This window comes from Pezoporus occidentalis, unplaced genomic scaffold (assembly GCF_034315485.1).
Source record: "Pezoporus occidentalis ecotype Australia unplaced genomic scaffold, CSIRO_AGI_Poc_V1 ctg36, whole genome shotgun sequence".
Lineage (NCBI taxonomy): Eukaryota > Metazoa > Chordata > Aves > Psittaciformes > Psittacidae > Pezoporus > Pezoporus occidentalis.
Window position 1 is genome coordinate 2,258,763 of NW_026915591.1, and position 17,505 is coordinate 2,276,267.

Genomic DNA, 17,505 nt, shown 5'->3' on the forward strand with positions numbered 1-17,505 from the left:
AATATGACATATGGAGGAGCTGCTGCAAAGCCTTCACTTCACAGACAGTTAATCCTAAAAAGAAAAATAAGCCACAAAAGCAAGAAAAATCAAGGTAGCAAGCAGGAACAACCCCAGCATCCAGCACTGTATTCATCCCAAGATTCCTAAATTCTTCCATTGCTTCAGTAGGAACATAATGAACCCCACAAATGCACTAACATTTTAAGCTGCAGCTCCAAAACCCCAATGTTCCCTTTGCGTCATCCCTTTTCCCTTCCCTCTAAAATTTCTAGTAAAAAATCAGGCCAAAGTGTTGTTGCAAAGATGCAGCAACCTGCTTCCATTGGAGAGCAAAGTTTTAACATGCTCAGATATTAACTTACTCTAAGTAAGTTAGTTGCACTCACTTTGCTCTGACTCCTGATACTCTACACTGAAATTATATATTAAAATTCAATTCCCTTAATGCTGTATCTTCAGAAAAGATCTTGATGTGAAAATGGCATGAAAGTCCAAAACCAGTTTACTTCATCACTTCTTAGGAGTATCTTTTTCACTCTTTTTAATCACACTGTTATAAATCTGGGTTATCTCCAGTTCACTGCTGAAACATATTATCAGCTTATACTTTTCCCTTAGCTAATCATGAAACATAAGCAATACTTCACAGGCTCAAGAGGTTATGAAGAGAACCTCACTAAGTTTATTATACATACACATCCCAGATAATAAAATTAATTATAAACACTTGTATACACATTTTATGCAGTTCAGGAAAAAAAGACGCAGAGACTGGAAAACAACTGAAATCAGCAAATGCATCTTTTCAATTGGGATGTTTCTTTACTTTTTTCCAGAATAAAAGTACATAATAAAAAACCATTTATATTCTGCTGGTTACCACTCACATGCTCCTTTTCTCTTGCACTCAGCAACATTAACAGTGCCGTCAAAAATGTATTTACTTGCTGAGCTGTATTTGGGTTATTTGTAATACAAAGCCTCAGTAGTGCAAAGCAGATATTACACCAGCTTATCTAGGCAGTAAGGGCAACCCTCTTTCATAGGATTCCCACCATCAGAAAAACGATGCTCAGACAGGTAAGTGATAAGAATATACAAAACCATGTCCTGTCAAATAATTTGTATCACCTATACCAGATGTCCTTCTGCATGCAGATTATTCTGTCTGCCTCACGAGGACAGACAAAGACTGTGTGTATGACAAATGATAACCTGTATGTATCACACCACTGCCCGCAGGGTCTGGCTAGTCTGGATGTATACGATGTAAACCTGCACCGAGTATCAATTTTGGTCAAGCAGCCAGTGCCAAAATTTGCATTAGTTAGATTTGCACAGCACCATTGAAGGGAAGGAGACACTGTGGTGCGGTAGGAGGCAGAATTTGGTGCCAGGTCTCAATAAATGACAAAACCAAAACATGAAGTGATTCAGCACAGACAAACCTTTTCAGCAAAATAATTCCTGTGTCTTGCTACCATCACCAGGAAAGGGGAGTTAATAGTATTTGAAGATCTCAGCACCTTACTGCCTATATACCACCACCACAGCAGAGGGATGAACACCCTCTGCTGTGTCACACACAACATTGCAACAGCTAACAACTGCTGAACTTTCAATAGTTGAGTAGCAGACTAAGACATGTCCCCTATCCATCATCTCCATAACTTCAAGTCACAGAGACAGGAAATAAGATTAAAATAGAAAATGACAATATAGTCTGCACCGTAACTACATAAAAGTATCATCACCTTCTCCAGCAAGCCTGCTCCTTGCATTGTTTTTAGTTAAAGGCAGGAAGCATAATAGTTCTCACAGGTGTTAGCTCAACAGAGCCAGCAGCTCCTCAAGGGGAGCCCCCTGGATCCCATTCCTTGCCTGCAGGAGAGGTCGCCCCAGAGATGAGGTGACATGGTCTGGCATCCTCCGCTGCTCCATGTGTCAAAACCAGACCCCTTTCAGTTGCTGAGAAGATAGTACAGGACAGCACATTCAAAGAGCCCTCAGCACTGAGTTGTGCTTAACAGAGTCACAGAGTAACCATGATCTAAAGCCTTTTTGTATAATGCTCACAGAAATGCTTTTCTGAATGAACCTTCCTTAAAAAGCAAAGTAACATATGAGTAAAACAGTGATGCAGAAAAGAGTTATTCAGGCACAAAGGTGGATGTGCAGCTTGTTCTAGTCTTTTTTGGTATTTGTGATGACAGAAGCCAGGAACTTCAAGTAAACATCTAAACATGCATTGTATAACTACAATATAAAACTGATGTTAGGTATCTCTCATGCAAACCCACGACAATGCAGGCTAACAAGTGCACAGGATGCTTAATTGAAAATACTGATAGTGCTTAGTGCTAAGATCAGTTTTTAGTACAGAAAAACAGTAGTAATGTGTAGGCACTTGAAAGTTGACAAAGAATTCAAGAGTGCTTTCCCATGCTGCCTGAAAAATATATCATTCAGTTTATAGTGGTATCAAATGCTTATTTCTAGGACGTAGAAACACAATAATACAAAGGGAGAGAATGTGATCTGCATGCAGGTTAGCCTGTGAGCTATCTGCATGTCAAGAATATCTGCGAACTTCACTAACATAAATAAGGGAGGGAGGGAAGACAGAGTTTACTCCAGAAAAAAACAGCATCAAAATTGTCCTATGATGGTCAAACCTATGACAAAATGAGTGAGACAATGACCAAGGAAAGGATTTTGTAGGTATTCCCACTGCTTCTCCCTAGGATTAATTATTTGGATGTACAATAGGCAGGACAACCTGGAAAGACAAGAACTAAACTTGCTTCCCAGGCCTTGCCATCTTTAATACCTGTGACTGCTGATACTGAAAAGTCAGGTCAAAGCGCATGTGACGCGTCAGAGCACTGTGCTTGCCATGGCACAGCTTTTTGCTGCCGACTGAGAACAAGGAAAGACAGCTCATCACATCAGGACCCACAGGCTGTCCTGGTAACCACTAGGACTCCAGCAGCATGTGCCACCTGCAGACCTGTGTCCCCTTCGATTCCTTCATTTCCTGCCAATGACTTTGCTCTTCCTCTCCGCTGCTGTTCTGACCCATAGAAATCCACCCAATCATCTCTTTGCGCTTCATGCTGCGTCTGTTGTATATGGAGATCATTAGTGTGACATCAGAGAGCTGGAAGAGAGCAACCTGGAAGATGAAAGTTTCTTTGTAGACAGGGTTGGGCTGTCCTCGACGGATGGAGGTTTTGCAGTGAGACATCTCCTGACCCACAGAGTTGCGCAGGCAGAGCTTTCCATAAGTATCTAGGACAAAAAAGAGGAAATAGTAAGTTAGGCATAGATGGTAGAACAAATGAAAGCCCCAAGCAGTCAAAAAAACACCCCCAAAACCTCCGAGTAGCTTTGTCTACAGTGAATAATAGATGAGGGCTGGACTGCTGTCATTAGAAAATCCTTGAGATGAGAAACAGCAGGATTGGATTTCCTCATATTCAGCTGCGGAGAAAAAGGATGAAACTGATGCATGTTTCGGCCCTACTTTCTTGAAAAGAGGAGGAAATTTGGCTCCCAAGCCTAGCAAACCTGTCTAAGACTAACGGAAACTATCAGCAATCTCTATGGATTCTCCCCAACAAATGATGAATCTCTACCTTCCCCCTTCCCCCTCACAGTCAAGCTTCATTGGGGCCATCTTACCAGGGCTTGCCTTGGCTTCACTTGCCTATCCACCACTCTCCTTTGGAAGAAAGCCTCTATGATCCTTATTTAATATAGCAAACAAAAAGGGTCCTGAAAGAGATGGAAAGGGAACCTGCATGCATTGTGAAATTATTTAATCTCACATGACAGTTTCTAGGTTTTTTCTAAATTCTAATTTGTCCTGATTTTGAAGGAAAGTACAATGATGTCATCGTTTAAACTTTTTTGGTGGACTGAAGGTCAGTTTTATTCACTATTTAAAGTCAATACAAGGAATAAAAAGGCTTAGTAGCTACAGAAGAGGGATGGTTCAGGTCAGTGCTCCTATAAATCCACCCTTAAAACTCTTGCTGCTCCTGTATTAATTAATTTACCCCTGCTACATGATCACTAATACCTTGGTCTCAGGCAGAGCTCTGTTGTCCCAGTGCTCCACAGACCCAGCTCAGTGTAAGTTTTCACCTCGCTCTGCAAGTGATGGTAACAGATTACTTGTCAAGAAAAGTCCCCTCCTAACCTCTTTGTGATCTGTGCCTGGGGATTCTGCAAGTGAGGCTTAGTTCAGAGTGTGCTGAAGACAGGAAATAAATAACAAGCCTCCGTCTTTGTCTATGGCATTTCTATCCTCTTCTGTTCCCTTCTGATGTGATATTTTACGCACTTATCTACTGAGCAACACAAGGTGTGAAATTACACTTCAGGTGTGAAAACACTTCTGTGTCTCCAAAGCAGGGCTTTCCACTCCTCTCAAACTGTTCCACTGAAAAAGCTGTCAGGAGACTGGCAATCAAGGAGCAAATTGTGAGCCTGCACAGCTGTACAGCTATCCAGTTACTGTGGGGGAAAGTTCAGTCCAGTCATTAGCTGGGGGTGCCAACCTGTCTCCCAGCGTAACCCTGGAGATGAAGTAGATCTTGCCAACAAAGACCTACCTGTTAGAGAAGCAGAGCTCTGACCTGAAATGTTTTCCTGATTGTTTCTGGGAAGGAAAGAACTGCTATAACTAGAGGTGGACTAATTCCCACAGTAATACTCAGTGTTGGCGGTGCTGAGGGGCTGAAACCAGTAACGACTTCACACACATCAGAAACACAAAGCCCAAGAGAGGAGTCTCTGTTCTGTGAAACAATGTGAAGCAATGTGAAACAATGTGAAACAATGCAAGCAAACTACCAGACACAGTCTCTTGCAGAGCTTGTAGAGATGTCACTTTGCTTTGCACTGACAAACTGTAACATGCACCATTCCTCCTGTGGAAGTCCTGGCTGCTGGTCTGAGGCTGAGGAACTTGCTGGAAATAAAGTGCGGAGTAGAGGTTTTATGGGTCTTTTAAATGTCTTAATATTCTTTTTTTCTTTTTTTTTTTCTTTTTTTTTTTAAGGAGGGGATTTCAAAATAATGAAAAATCTCTGCCAAGTTGATTCTTAAATACAAACAAGCAGCTAATTAGTACAATTCCCTGTTTGAATTTTAATTTTTTTTCTTTCTTTCAAATTGAAAGCTTACATTTTCTATGTAATTTCAGTGTATTTTCCAAACCAATCCCATTTATAGGCAGAAAGCTGAAGGGGCTTGTTTCTGCTGACACACAAAAGAGGTGGGTGCTGAGACCTAGGAATTTATGGAGGTGAGACCATCTCTGTTTGCTCCTGGACCAATAACTCCATTTTTTTTCTAGATGTGTCCTTGGTGTTATACTGATTTCCCCATTACCCTCTGAGAACTGCTTTGCTGAGGGTGAGGGCATTTGAGTGGGATCACGGTAGGACTGGGTCAGCAAGGGCAGAGTGGAGGCATGTAGCAGCACTGGAAAGGTCCTGCTCTTTGATCTCCTGGCAGCTCCTGGGAGGGTTTCCCCAGCCGAGGACTGCTACAAACACTGTCACTGCTATCCTATCTGGCCATGGTAATGTGCAACATAACCAACAGCAGATGAAGTATGTTTTAGTTTATCTCCCCACGCTACTTGAGGGAAAGGTCACCCACACATGCTTGTATCTTTTTCTGAGAAGACAGGGAGAGGACTGAAGTCTAGATTTTCCTCTCAGTTCCTTCTGACTGCTGCCAGTATTGGCAGCAGCTCAGGTGAGATTCATCACACCTAACTGCAGGCACATTCATTTGAGTGCTCCCCAGAGGAGTCAACCAATTTATAATCAATACCCCCAGAAGAAGCACAAGGCACAATTCAGCAGCAATCTAGTAGACAACACTACCATTACAGATGATATAAGTTTTAACACTAAATCTAATACCACAGCTAAAACACTTCATAGGATGCTGTTTCAGGATGTCTCAGTTAATTTTCCAGGCAATGAATGGATGAGTTTCTTGCAATTGTAAACTCTAGGATACCAAACTTTTGACTGATGCCTCCACTGTTGCAAGTGAGGAGTAATATAGCTGGCTTTAAAGAAAAACAAGCATCACATGACCAATGACTTATATCCAACAGGGATCAAAGTCAGAAAATCGGGCTTTTTCTTTCATACACATCAGATCCACTACATAATTCTGCACGAAGGCTCTTTCTATACAGTATCAAGGTAGATGAGGATTGTGCATGTATCATCTGGATCAGGCAAGAACATGCAGGCAGGGAGGAGACTATGCTCAGGACAAAGCCAACACCATGAGCCCTTTTCATGCCCATGTAAACACAGGCACAAAACCAGTGTGACAACTAAATCAGATTGCTAACTCTTCTTAAATTTATTCCATTGGATGTATTTTACCAGCCAAAAGAATCAAGCTTGCCTGAACAGAAAAGAGTAGGTGTGGATAATTTATTTAGCATTTAAAATTTGCTTTGCAGAGCTGGTACGTATGAGGCTGAGCTGATATTCTGCTCCACTAACTACATTTTAAGACTGTGGTTTGCCCTTATTCTATTGTGCTCTTTGCAGCATCTTTTTAGATGTCTCATTAGGAAACACTTCATAGTTCTCCTTATGGTTCAGTCTGGTTCTCTGAGATAAAAAGCTCTCCCCTCCATTTGGCTTTGTCAAAGAAATATCACCCCCAGATACACAGTGAAATTTGTGGAACTACAGCAAGGATGAACTTGAAAATTTACTGAGGGATGTATGTGCAAGAGCATCCATTCATTATGAAGGCAAACATTTTCCACCTAATTACATGCTCAGATTCAATAATGGCCTCATTACTGTGGTATCTCAGCACTCTTTGCTCTTCAGTATATTTACTCTCAGGCCACCTCTGTCAAGCACAAAAGGAGAAGAGAGATTAAGGCTTGACATTCTTTAAAATGCCTAAGTGTTCACCTTCCATTTAGGCACCTATCCTACATGAAGGAGAGTGAGACCTCTTAATATCTGGGAATGTCTGAGACTGCAGCTTACCCACAGTTACACAGAAGCCTGTGAAGAAGCAAGAACAACATCTAATTTTGCCAAGACCAATTTTAGCACTGCATCAGGCTCTCCTTTCCATATAGGCTTTGGAACAGAATTTCGTGCTACAGCTCATCTTTACTCTAAACTAAATTTTTCATCTCTGGTATGAGTGGATTGAACAATGTTACCATATACATAAAATATCAACACCTCTGCATTTAATACCAGAGTGAAAAGCACTAAATCAAGGAAGGCTGCAAGAAGCCAGACACATTTTGGGCTGGCGCTGCATAATCTTACTCCAGAGGTTTGGCCAAACCTCTCCTTGTGCAGACTGCTCTGTCCCCATCAATACTGCCCTAACCATAAAACACCTCTTGAGAGCTCATCTGCAAAGGCAATCACTTTATCTGTGATTCTTCTAATGACCCATTTCTGTCATCATCCTTCTAAGGGAACTAACTGAAAATGACAGCTCAACGGAATAATCAACTATAATTTATATGTTCACATTTTTCAAGCAGGGACCGTAATGTTCATTCTGTTTTCATTTACCCTAAGTTCCACCGTTATTAATAAAGCTGACCCATGAACAAGAACACTGCAAGTACAAAAGCATCTAACAACCTGCTTGAATTTATATTTAGAAAGGAAATAAACAACCAAAGACTCCTGACCCTTTAGGTCTGTGGATTGCAGAGTACAAAACAGTGCCATACAGACTTTCCCACCCGCACACCAGGCAAGCTAGCTCATTTCCAAAAGCAGTATAACCATGTCAGCATGCCGCAATCCAGACTAATAACAGCTGCAGTAAAATAAAGCCTTGGGCCTAGAGCTTAATTTCACCCAGCTGGCATGCCCACGCTCCTAGCCTACATGATAAATGGCAGTATTGCATGGCAAAGCAGCCCCAGAGCTTGCCTCTGTGCTATCTGTACAGAACAGCTCAACACGAGGTCTCCGAGACCCAGGAGACCATTTCCTCACCAGGCATGGCTTTACCTCTCCATTAAACCAGCAGTGAGCAGAAATACTCTGAACTGGATTGGGAAAAGAGCAGGGAGGAGAATTAAACCCAAGCTTTTGTTCCCAGCCCCCCATAGTGAATATCTGGATTAGGCCAGAGGCAGGTTGCGGCCTATTCTATAAATTGTACGAGAGCTCAGAGCTGCTAGTTAAGTTGCTGAGGAGACAACCTGTCTACCCCTATTCCACCAAGTCTCTGCTGCTCAGGTCCCCTCTCTTGTGGCTGGCCGCTTTCACACAAGGAAAAGGCTGGGATCAGGCAACCTTCACAATGTGAGTCATTAGAGAACTGACCAGCAGTGCCTTTAATTTAGAATGCAGCAGAAATGAGTGCTCTACTCTCTGGAAGCACTGATAGGCCTTGTTGTGGTTTAAGCCCAGTTAGTAACTCAGAACCATGCAGCCGTTTGCTCACTCCCCGCCCTCTTCTCCTCCACTCCCAGAGGGATGGGGAGGAGAATCGGAAGAATGTAAGTCCCATGAGTTGAGATAAGAACAGTCCAGTAACTAAGGTATAACACAAACCACTACTGCTGCCACCAGTAATAATAATGATAAGGGAAATAACAGGGGAAGAGAATATAAAACTAAAAGGGGAGAAGGAAAACAATAAACACAAGCGATGCACAATATAACTGCTCACCAACCGCTGACCGATACCCAGCACAACCCAAGCAGTGATCTGGGCCATCTGGGTGACTCCCCTCAGTTTATATACTGGGCATGACGTGCTGTGGTATGGAATACTCCTTTGGATAGTTCAGGTCAAGTGTCCTGTCTCTGCTTCCTCCTGTCTTCTTGTGCCCCTTCTCACTGGCATGAGACTAACAAGTCCTTGATTGGAGTAAACATTAGCAACAACTAAAACAATGGTGTGTTCTCACACTAAATCCAAAAACACAGCACTGCACCTGCTATTAGGAAGAGAAAAATGGCTGCTATAGCTGAACCCAGGACAGGCCTAGGGGAGGGAATTGACAGCATTGACTTGTTTCATGCAAAGAGACAGGCTGAAGAGGAGCAGACCAGGGCTCTCTGGAAGCAATGCCCAAGTGTCCCAGGAAAGAAAGCTGCTTCCAGAGACCCTCCAAGCTCGGTTCCTTGGTGAACTCCATGTCCACTCCATTTTACAGTGCCAGCTCTCACCTGGCACACGAGTTGGGCTGGAGAGCCAACTTACCACCTCCCTGCACTCTCCAACCCTGAGGAGGTGCTGCTTTCTGGGGAGGTGAAAGAAGAAATAAATATTTTTTTTTTCCTTGTCCACAGCTGTGGGACTGGGAGAGACACCACCATGCATTCTGCTTTAAGTGCACTCCTTTGATTCAGAAATATCTTCATTTTTATACCCAGCAAGCGTAACACGGATGATACTTTTCATAGACCACATGCTATCACTGACATCTAATTATCATGGTACATCCCCTGCAAAAATCTCACAATTGCTTCTTGAAAGTCCATTATTCTGTGACTTGTTTTTCTGAGCCTGATCAGTCCCAGGTCTCACGTGTGATGGGAAGAGCTGTACCAAGCCAGTCCATCCACTCAACAGTATCCAATACCAAATGCCTTATTAAGTCCATTAAAATATGGCAAATACGGCATATGCTGATTCTCTCCCAAATACCTTCCCAGTCTCCAGCCATTTGTGACTCAAGTCAGAGGCAATGTTTTCATATATATTGGTCATCAGTGGATCTTTCTCTGTGACCTTGTCCTGTGATGTACCAGACTTAAGCATCCACAATGTTCTGTAGTGAGGAATTCAACAGCATTAAAGAGCTGTCCCCTCTTCAGGACCTGCTACCTCCTTGCTTCATTTCATGATCCTTTGGTTTTGTAACAGGAAATACAACAAGTAACTGTTGCCGATTCACTTTCTCAATGACACTTATGATTGCATAGACCTTTGTGAAACATTCCTTTTTCTCCTTTTGTCATAGCATGATGGGAGGCACAGTCTGTTCAGCTGTAGCTTCCTGCAGCTGCTCCCATACCTGTGATTGTCTCTAATAGAGTTCTTTCCAATTCTGCTGCATGCTATTTGAATAGAGGGAACCAAAACTGTACACAGTATTCATTATGCTGGTGACCGTATATTTACAGTCAAATACCAATTTTTCATTTTGTCCTATGTGTATTTCTAACCTTTAATTTGTTTGGGGTATTTTTTCATTACTACTGCTCATCCTTGATTTTCATGGACATATTTATTATAAGCCTAATAAATATATTACCCCAAAGTAGCTCCAAGTCCATCCAGATTAAGTTTGTATTTCACACCTTCCCCCATGCAAGACCTTATGTTCATCCATACTTCATCTTCTGCCTCACTACCCAGCTGCTCCTTACAGAGACATCTTTCTGGGGCTCCTTGAATCTGGCTTCATCTTTAATAACCTGAGCAAAACTTTCTCAGCTGATCCTATTGTAAATTTATTCAAGCTACATTCAAGTATGTGCAACAAAAAGATGGAGGACAATTGGTCTTGTACAAACTTACTGTAAGGAACTGGCAAGTACTTGGCAGCAAGTAGCTGTCCCACACCTCTATTGCTCTGTTAACCAAGATCTCTGGAGGACTGAATACACCCCAGCTTGCTTTGGTACCGATCCCCCTTCTATTATTGACAAGATAGAAGCATGAATTACAAACATTTAGGAGCCCATGCAAGTTCCCCTGTTCAGCGCTAGATATGCAGGTTAAAAGTTAGGGGTTTGGTTTGTTTGGGTTTGTTTGGTTGCTGTTGTTGTTGTGGTGGTGGTTTTTTTTGTTTGGTTTTGTTTTTTTTTTTTCCCAGCTTCCTGGTCTGATTTGGAGTAATTAAAAAAATTCACCTGTGCCTCAGTTATCCAGGAATGAAACAGCTATAGTAACTTTTCTTCTCTCACAAACAAGTTCATAAAATAAAATCCACTAATGGCTTTCAAGCATTCTGATACCAGAGCAATCAGGATGCTAATTTTTCTATGGAAGCATCTTCTGTACTCCTCGGCATTGTTATCTGCGGCTCAGATGTTTGTTTTCAGACAAGGCTTTATGCCAAGAATTTATCCTGTTCTAAATAGAAATCCTGATAAGCTTGTTCTCTCCCTCCTGTCTACAATAGCATTAATGCTATTGTGTTTATTTAATGGGGTTAATACGCTGCTGGTATAATAATGATCATGTATGGATGTAATTATTATGTGTGATTAATTCTGCAGCTGCTGAAAAACTTGGAGGACTTTCCTTAGGCAAGGGAATATCTTCACAATAGTCCTTCTCAAATTGCATTACACACAGGCGTAAGCCGCAAAAGAAATGCAGAAGGGGAAAGAATGAAGTATGGATTAAAGGAGACAGAACTGCACCCAGCAAAGCAGCTGATGAAGGTTAGACACCATGTGAACAGAGACCATCACTCTGTTGCATGTTTATACACTCACTGACTAGCACGAATGATTCCTGGTCTATCACTACAGTCCCAAGGTACCATGCTCATAGCATGTAACTGGTTATAATTTTTTTAAGATATGTCTGCCAGTGGTGTAGGTTTCTCTTGTTACTTTTATAATAATGAACATCCTTTAAACTAACACACTAGGTTTTGTTCTAAGAAGATACAATAACACAGACCGAAATATGAACCCCTGCATAACGCTAGCATAGGTTAATGATTTTACAAGAACCAAAGAGAATGAGGTACACAGCATACAAGCCATTAGCACTAAAATACAGAGTGTCCATGCCTGACAAAACCGTAGATGTTTTTATGCATAAGGCTTTTTGGCACACACTAATAATTTACAGTCCAATGCTGCAGCCATACTCTTGAGTGCTCTTAAGTGCTCTGAGTGATAATGGATCTATTTGTGTGATCAGAGATTGTAGACCCAGGCCTATAACTCAGCATGCTCCCAAAACAATACCTGGACACTTATCCTTGACCAAACTATCCTTAAATTCCACATATGTGACCTGAAGAGAAGACACTGCCTACAAGATTTAAGTCTCCAAGTTGTCCACCTGTTTTCTAACCCAGTTATTACTCATATAATCACCCATGACTTTGATGTTTACCTTACTCAGTTTAAAGGTTTAAGTGAAGGAGAAGATATGCCCAGGAAAAACTGAGATGTGCACAATCTTCCTCTTCTTCTCTACAAAACCATCTGGTTTAGCCTCTGCTGTCTTTAACACCTAGAATCACCAATGCTCCAGTCCAGATCCTTCTGTACACAGTGAAATCCCTGTGCAAGGATGCCAAGCAGTGAGCACACACACTGTAAGAGATTCTGAGCTCACCTATGCAGGACTGCAGGTATCAGATGCGAAGGTCAAGGTGGGCAAAAAGCACAGCTGGAGAATTTGATGCTGTGCATGACTCTCATGACATTGCCCATAGCTGCAGCTGTCAGCAGCAGACAATACTAAAGACACTGGGCTGCGACAGGACCACATATGGGTACTGTACAGGCTCTGTACATGCAGGGCTAGGAATGGAGATGGATTCTGCCTGTTGACTTATCTCAGTTGTACCATAAATGGCTGCCTGAACAGCAGTCTGTGCTTGGTATTTCAGTGTCCTGAAGCACCGTTATATTTGAAATCCTCATGATGCTTTCAAGAAATAAATCACTCCCTCTGAGCCTCAAACAACAGAACTGCAGATAGGATGTATTTGAGAAAACACAGAGGCTATTTGCTCACCCTCCAGAAAGGGAGATAGCAGTTTTCGTTTTCACCCAGAGAAGCACTTATTGAGCATCTCATTCAGCATGTTTCAGACAGTAATGATTGGACCTCACAGCACTCCTTTGCAGTTCCTGCAGGAGTTACAGTGAAATGCTACTCAAACATCTGAGACAAGGGCTGGTTTTCTTCTTTCTAACTTCTTTCAGTTTCTGCTTCACTGGGTTTTCCTTTTCTCACCACACTACTGGGAACTTTGTAAGAGCAGAAGAATAATGCTGAATGCAGAAGCAACAATGTGACTTGGAATAAAAGAAGCAGGTTGTGATAGGTTCAGAACTCACCTGTAATCATTTATGAATTTCTGTGTTTTACCTATAAACTGATTTAATGCTAAGAGATACTGGTCTGACAATGCTGAAGTTGACCTGGATACGGAAAGGATGCAAAGAAACAACTCAAGATAGCCTTAACAGTGAAGACTGAAGAACTGTTATGAAGCAATGCCAGGACTACTACTTTGGATGGCTGACAGAAGTTATTGTCCAGCTTATCAAACCAATTAGACTAGGCTTATCTGAATTCCTGCAAACACAAAAATGGAAAATTCAGGCAGAATCTAAATCAAAAAGTCCCTCAAGGAATGTTATCATTTTCCCATATACTGCTCCTGTTCTTACCGCATCAACACAGAATGCTTCTCAGGTTTAAAGTTGCTGCCAACCAAACTACTGCACTTCTGTACAGCCACCAGCTAAGAAGCTGAATGGGATGTCTAATCAAGGCAGCTAAGCTTTCCCATGCTGAAAGCTAACATGTACACACATGGCTAACCTGCCAAATGCTATCCCATCAGAGGCCCAGGACAGACACAACTCACCAGCACTCATAGACAATGAGTTATAGGGCTGCTCAGTTTACTGTAACACATGAACCTACACAACATGCACCCAGAAAGACATTTGTTAGAAGAATACCAAAACCTGTGAATAATTTAGACATGATATTGCAGGTAGGAAGCTGGAAGGCAATTATTTGAATTCTATACAGTGAAGACATTCAATTTATGGGAAAAGAGTAGGCACTACATATGCCTGACCCAGCCAGACACAAGACAACTTGCACAGGGCCTGATTTAAGAACAGAAGTGCTGCATAATCCACATCTTCAGGCAGCTAAGAGACAAAACTCCAGTACCACAGGTAGATACATGAAAACATGCCAGAAAAAAACACTGTAGTAAATTAACCTGGAGCTGTATTTGGACTACTTGAATTTCATTTCTAAGAATAAACCTTTAGGATGTATCTCCACTGCAGCATATATAAATGCAGTTGAGCTTGCTTGCTAAGACATTTGTCTTAGTCTGTCTTTGCTTTTAATTACTAAAAAGGTGCCAACATGAAACCTTTTAGTAAGACATGGTCTTGCAAACAAGACCATGTCTTTAACTCACATGGACAGCTATGTTGCCACAGCTAATGCAAGACTTGCAAAGGCTATGCAGACTGGGGTCATGTTTTATTACTGCTGCATAGACTTGCCCTTAATTCTCAAGGGACTGACTGATGACAGATTATTTCTGTAATATACGTAAGTATAGTTTAGTGGAAACTCAAGTTTTCACATCCATATATTGAAATATTGCATAAATATTTTTTTAGCTCTGGGCCAAAATGCACAGTATCTTGTAAAAGCAACCTTAGCATTTTGCAAGTTGGAGATATTATGTCAAATCCAGTGAAGGCAAGGGACTGTCAAAGGTTACTACCTGTGACAGGCAGGCAAGCACATCACAGAAAGCAAGCACATGAACAAACAAGAAAATATTATTTCACATAGCCATTAGCGGCTGATTTCAGACAGGAGGCAAATGAACAATACAAGATGAATACAGCACTGCCATTCAACCCCTGAATGAGAGACCCCAGCAACAATGCAGGTAACACCATGCACTATGGCTGCTTTATCATGGACATTAGCACCACTGTCCTTGTCAGGGAGTAACTACAGCTCAGGCACTAACTAAACCTCCTGTAACACAGTTTCCGTTTTTTCCTTTAGGCATTGCAGGAAGAGAACTCAACTGCTGCAACCCAGAAGAACAACTTTCAAAACTTCTTTCTGCAGAAAATTTCCTTTTGTGGCAGCAGAGAATTCCCAGCAGCAGAATCCCGAAGGGCCCAAGCGCCAGATCACCTAGCCCTCAGCAGCATAACAAGGGGACTAAACAAAGTATAGCCCTGGGAAACACTTACTGGCACTAGGCAGGGCCTCTGTAGGTCACATGGTAACATATAATCACTTGAAAAGTGCTTCTTTCTTTTCATGGATCTGCTGAGAATTGCTCTGTTCTTTGGGTATAATAGCACTTTCACCATAATCAGATCTTGTCAAGGTACATGCAATAAAAGAGACATTCAAGTATTACTGTCCCATCAGCTGCGTCTTCATGATTGCCTCCAATTACACGGTAAAAATTACCAGCACATGTATTTGAAATAATGCTTTTAATTTTCAATCAGATGTTCTGCAAGGAAACCTACCTCAGCAATGACATAATTGAGTATCTTGAGGAAGAAAATAAAAACCAAATTTTGACTCAATGGTGCTATTTAACAGCAGTGAAAGTACTTACCAGGTGGCCTATTAATGGCGAGGTTTCGGAAGTGACTGCCTTTGATCACCTCCACTGACAGCCGCCCTGTAGTGGCATTGTATGACAATCCCACAAGCAGCTCTGGCACCCCTCCATGCGACAGGGACTGTGTTGAAGAAGCACTATCGCTGTGAGAGACTGCTGACAGACTAAGCTGAGAGTCTGCACACTGCAGGGAAAGAGCACTGAAAGACTCATCAGGACATTCAACACCACCCTCCCTTAATTTATATCTTTTACCCTTGTTTAGTAAGATCTTTCTTAAGAAATAACAATGACTAAGAATGAATTACGATGGGGCTCCAGCAGAATCAGAGCATCACTTTTACAAAAACACACCTCTGAACTTGCTCTTTAAAGATGAGGAACTCTGAGTAATGTGTTATCACTAGTGTAAATCAAAGCCTCTGAGATAAGTATACATCCTACTACATCAAACACACAGTAAATTCCCTCGACAATGTCTTTTGGATGGAATGCATTTTGCAGTTTGGGGTTTTCAGGTCATGTACAGTGAATTTTCTTTCTTTCTTTCTTTGTTACTATGATGCTCTCTCTATCCCACCCTACCCCCCCCCCCCCCCGCTCTGCTGGAAAATACACAGTTTATTGATTTCATGTGCACCACCTCCCACTGAGCTTTTTTTAGACAATGAATCATGACAGAACTCATCTATACAAATTGATTGGCAGAGCCAGAGCAAGATACAACTGTGATGTGCATGGAAGACTATAAAGCAGCACAACCAGTTCTTCCTCACAAGGCCCACCTTTTCACTTCCACCTGTCATGAAAAGGAACATTACTAGGCATTTCTGATAACATGTAAACTGCACAACACAGAAATCCACAAGCTAGGTGTTAGTGCCAAAAGAGGTAGCTCTTGCAGTGGTAGTAGTACAGATCCACCCACGTAACAGTGCACAAAAAACTACTGTCCTTGTTGAAATTAAGACATAATTAGCCTTGGTGGTTCCAGAACCAGCCTATTATTTCTGAATGACACAGCATTTGATGATGTGTTTATATGTAGTACCTCTACATGATTTTGTTTAAGTTTGCTAGCTGAGCCATTGTTAATAACACACAGCTTTGTGTGGGGAAGATATGGCCTTACCGATAAATTTTCAAGTGACAGTAGGACAGATCCACCAGTTTAACCCTAATAGCTCTGAATGAAAGGTGTCAGCACAGCTGGTCCCCATTCACCAGGTGAACAATTTTACAGAGTCCATGTTTCTTCCATCAAACTTACACTCAAGTTACTCCTTGGCTCCAAGACCAGTGTCACTTTTGTTTCCCCTTCCTGGCTGATGTTGCTCAGGCAGAACAACTGCTCACCCATCATCTTCTCTCCAACCATCTTGTGCACCGCATAGAGTCGGAAACGAATGCCATGGCTGCTTAACTCCTCTGGCTCCAGCTTATTGAAGGTAATTTTATCCTTGAACATGGGGATCGGTCCCCTCTGAACACTTGTCTTACCCCTCTGTTTCTTGCTAGGCATCAGCACTGTGTGCACTTGCCAGGTGTTCACTCCACTGCGGTCTTTGTCTGGGATACCCCTTGCTTCTAAGACAGTAACTACTAACTTTTGACTTGAGGCTTTATAGTTGAAGAGGATGTCTAAATCACCACATTTACAGATGGGCTCATGAGCACTATGATGAGCTGGTATGCTATTCACTTCAGTATGTTCCTGCAAAGAGAAGGAAGAAGTAAAAGCCCCATTGAAGTTCAACTGCTTCTGTGATCCCTACTCTATTTAAAAGAAATTGTTCTCCTCACTTGTGCTTGCAAGTGCAGGCAGTTGCTATGCAAAATAAGGATCCCACTGTTTCTAAAAGGCCAGGGATAGTTAATTGCCTCATTTTGTGTACTATTCCTCATACAATATAGTAAGCAACAGCACTTGTTGAAGCATTTCCAAAGAAAAGTTTCATCGATATTTAAATGTTTTGCAGAAGATTTAATTTGGCAAAAATTCTAGAAAAAAAAAAAACAAACCAAAACAAAACAAAAAACCCCTCAGTTTTGAGATATTAATAATTAATCCTGAGACATTTAGGTTTAGTTTTATTACCCCCCCCCCCCCC

The 17,505-nt window shown here is 41.8% G+C and overlaps 1 protein-coding gene across 2 annotated transcripts in view; it reads right to left on the bottom strand.

The window, feature by feature from the left end:
* Window positions 1-654: 654 nt before the first annotated feature.
* SYT16 (synaptotagmin 16) overlaps window positions 655-17,505 on the bottom strand; it is a 110,482-nt gene continuing 93,631 nt past the window's right edge. For both annotated transcript variants that reach the window (XM_062630754.1, XM_062630755.1), the window contains 3 exons: window positions 16,665-17,108; window positions 15,389-15,578; window positions 655-3,294 (listed from right to left, as the gene is read on the bottom strand). In XM_062630754.1, coding sequence (XP_062486738.1) covers window positions 2,981-3,294; window positions 15,389-15,578; window positions 16,665-17,108 — 948 coding nt within the window. In that variant the 3' untranslated portion in view covers window positions 655-2,980. The remainder of the gene's footprint in view (window positions 3,295-15,388; window positions 15,579-16,664; window positions 17,109-17,505) is intronic.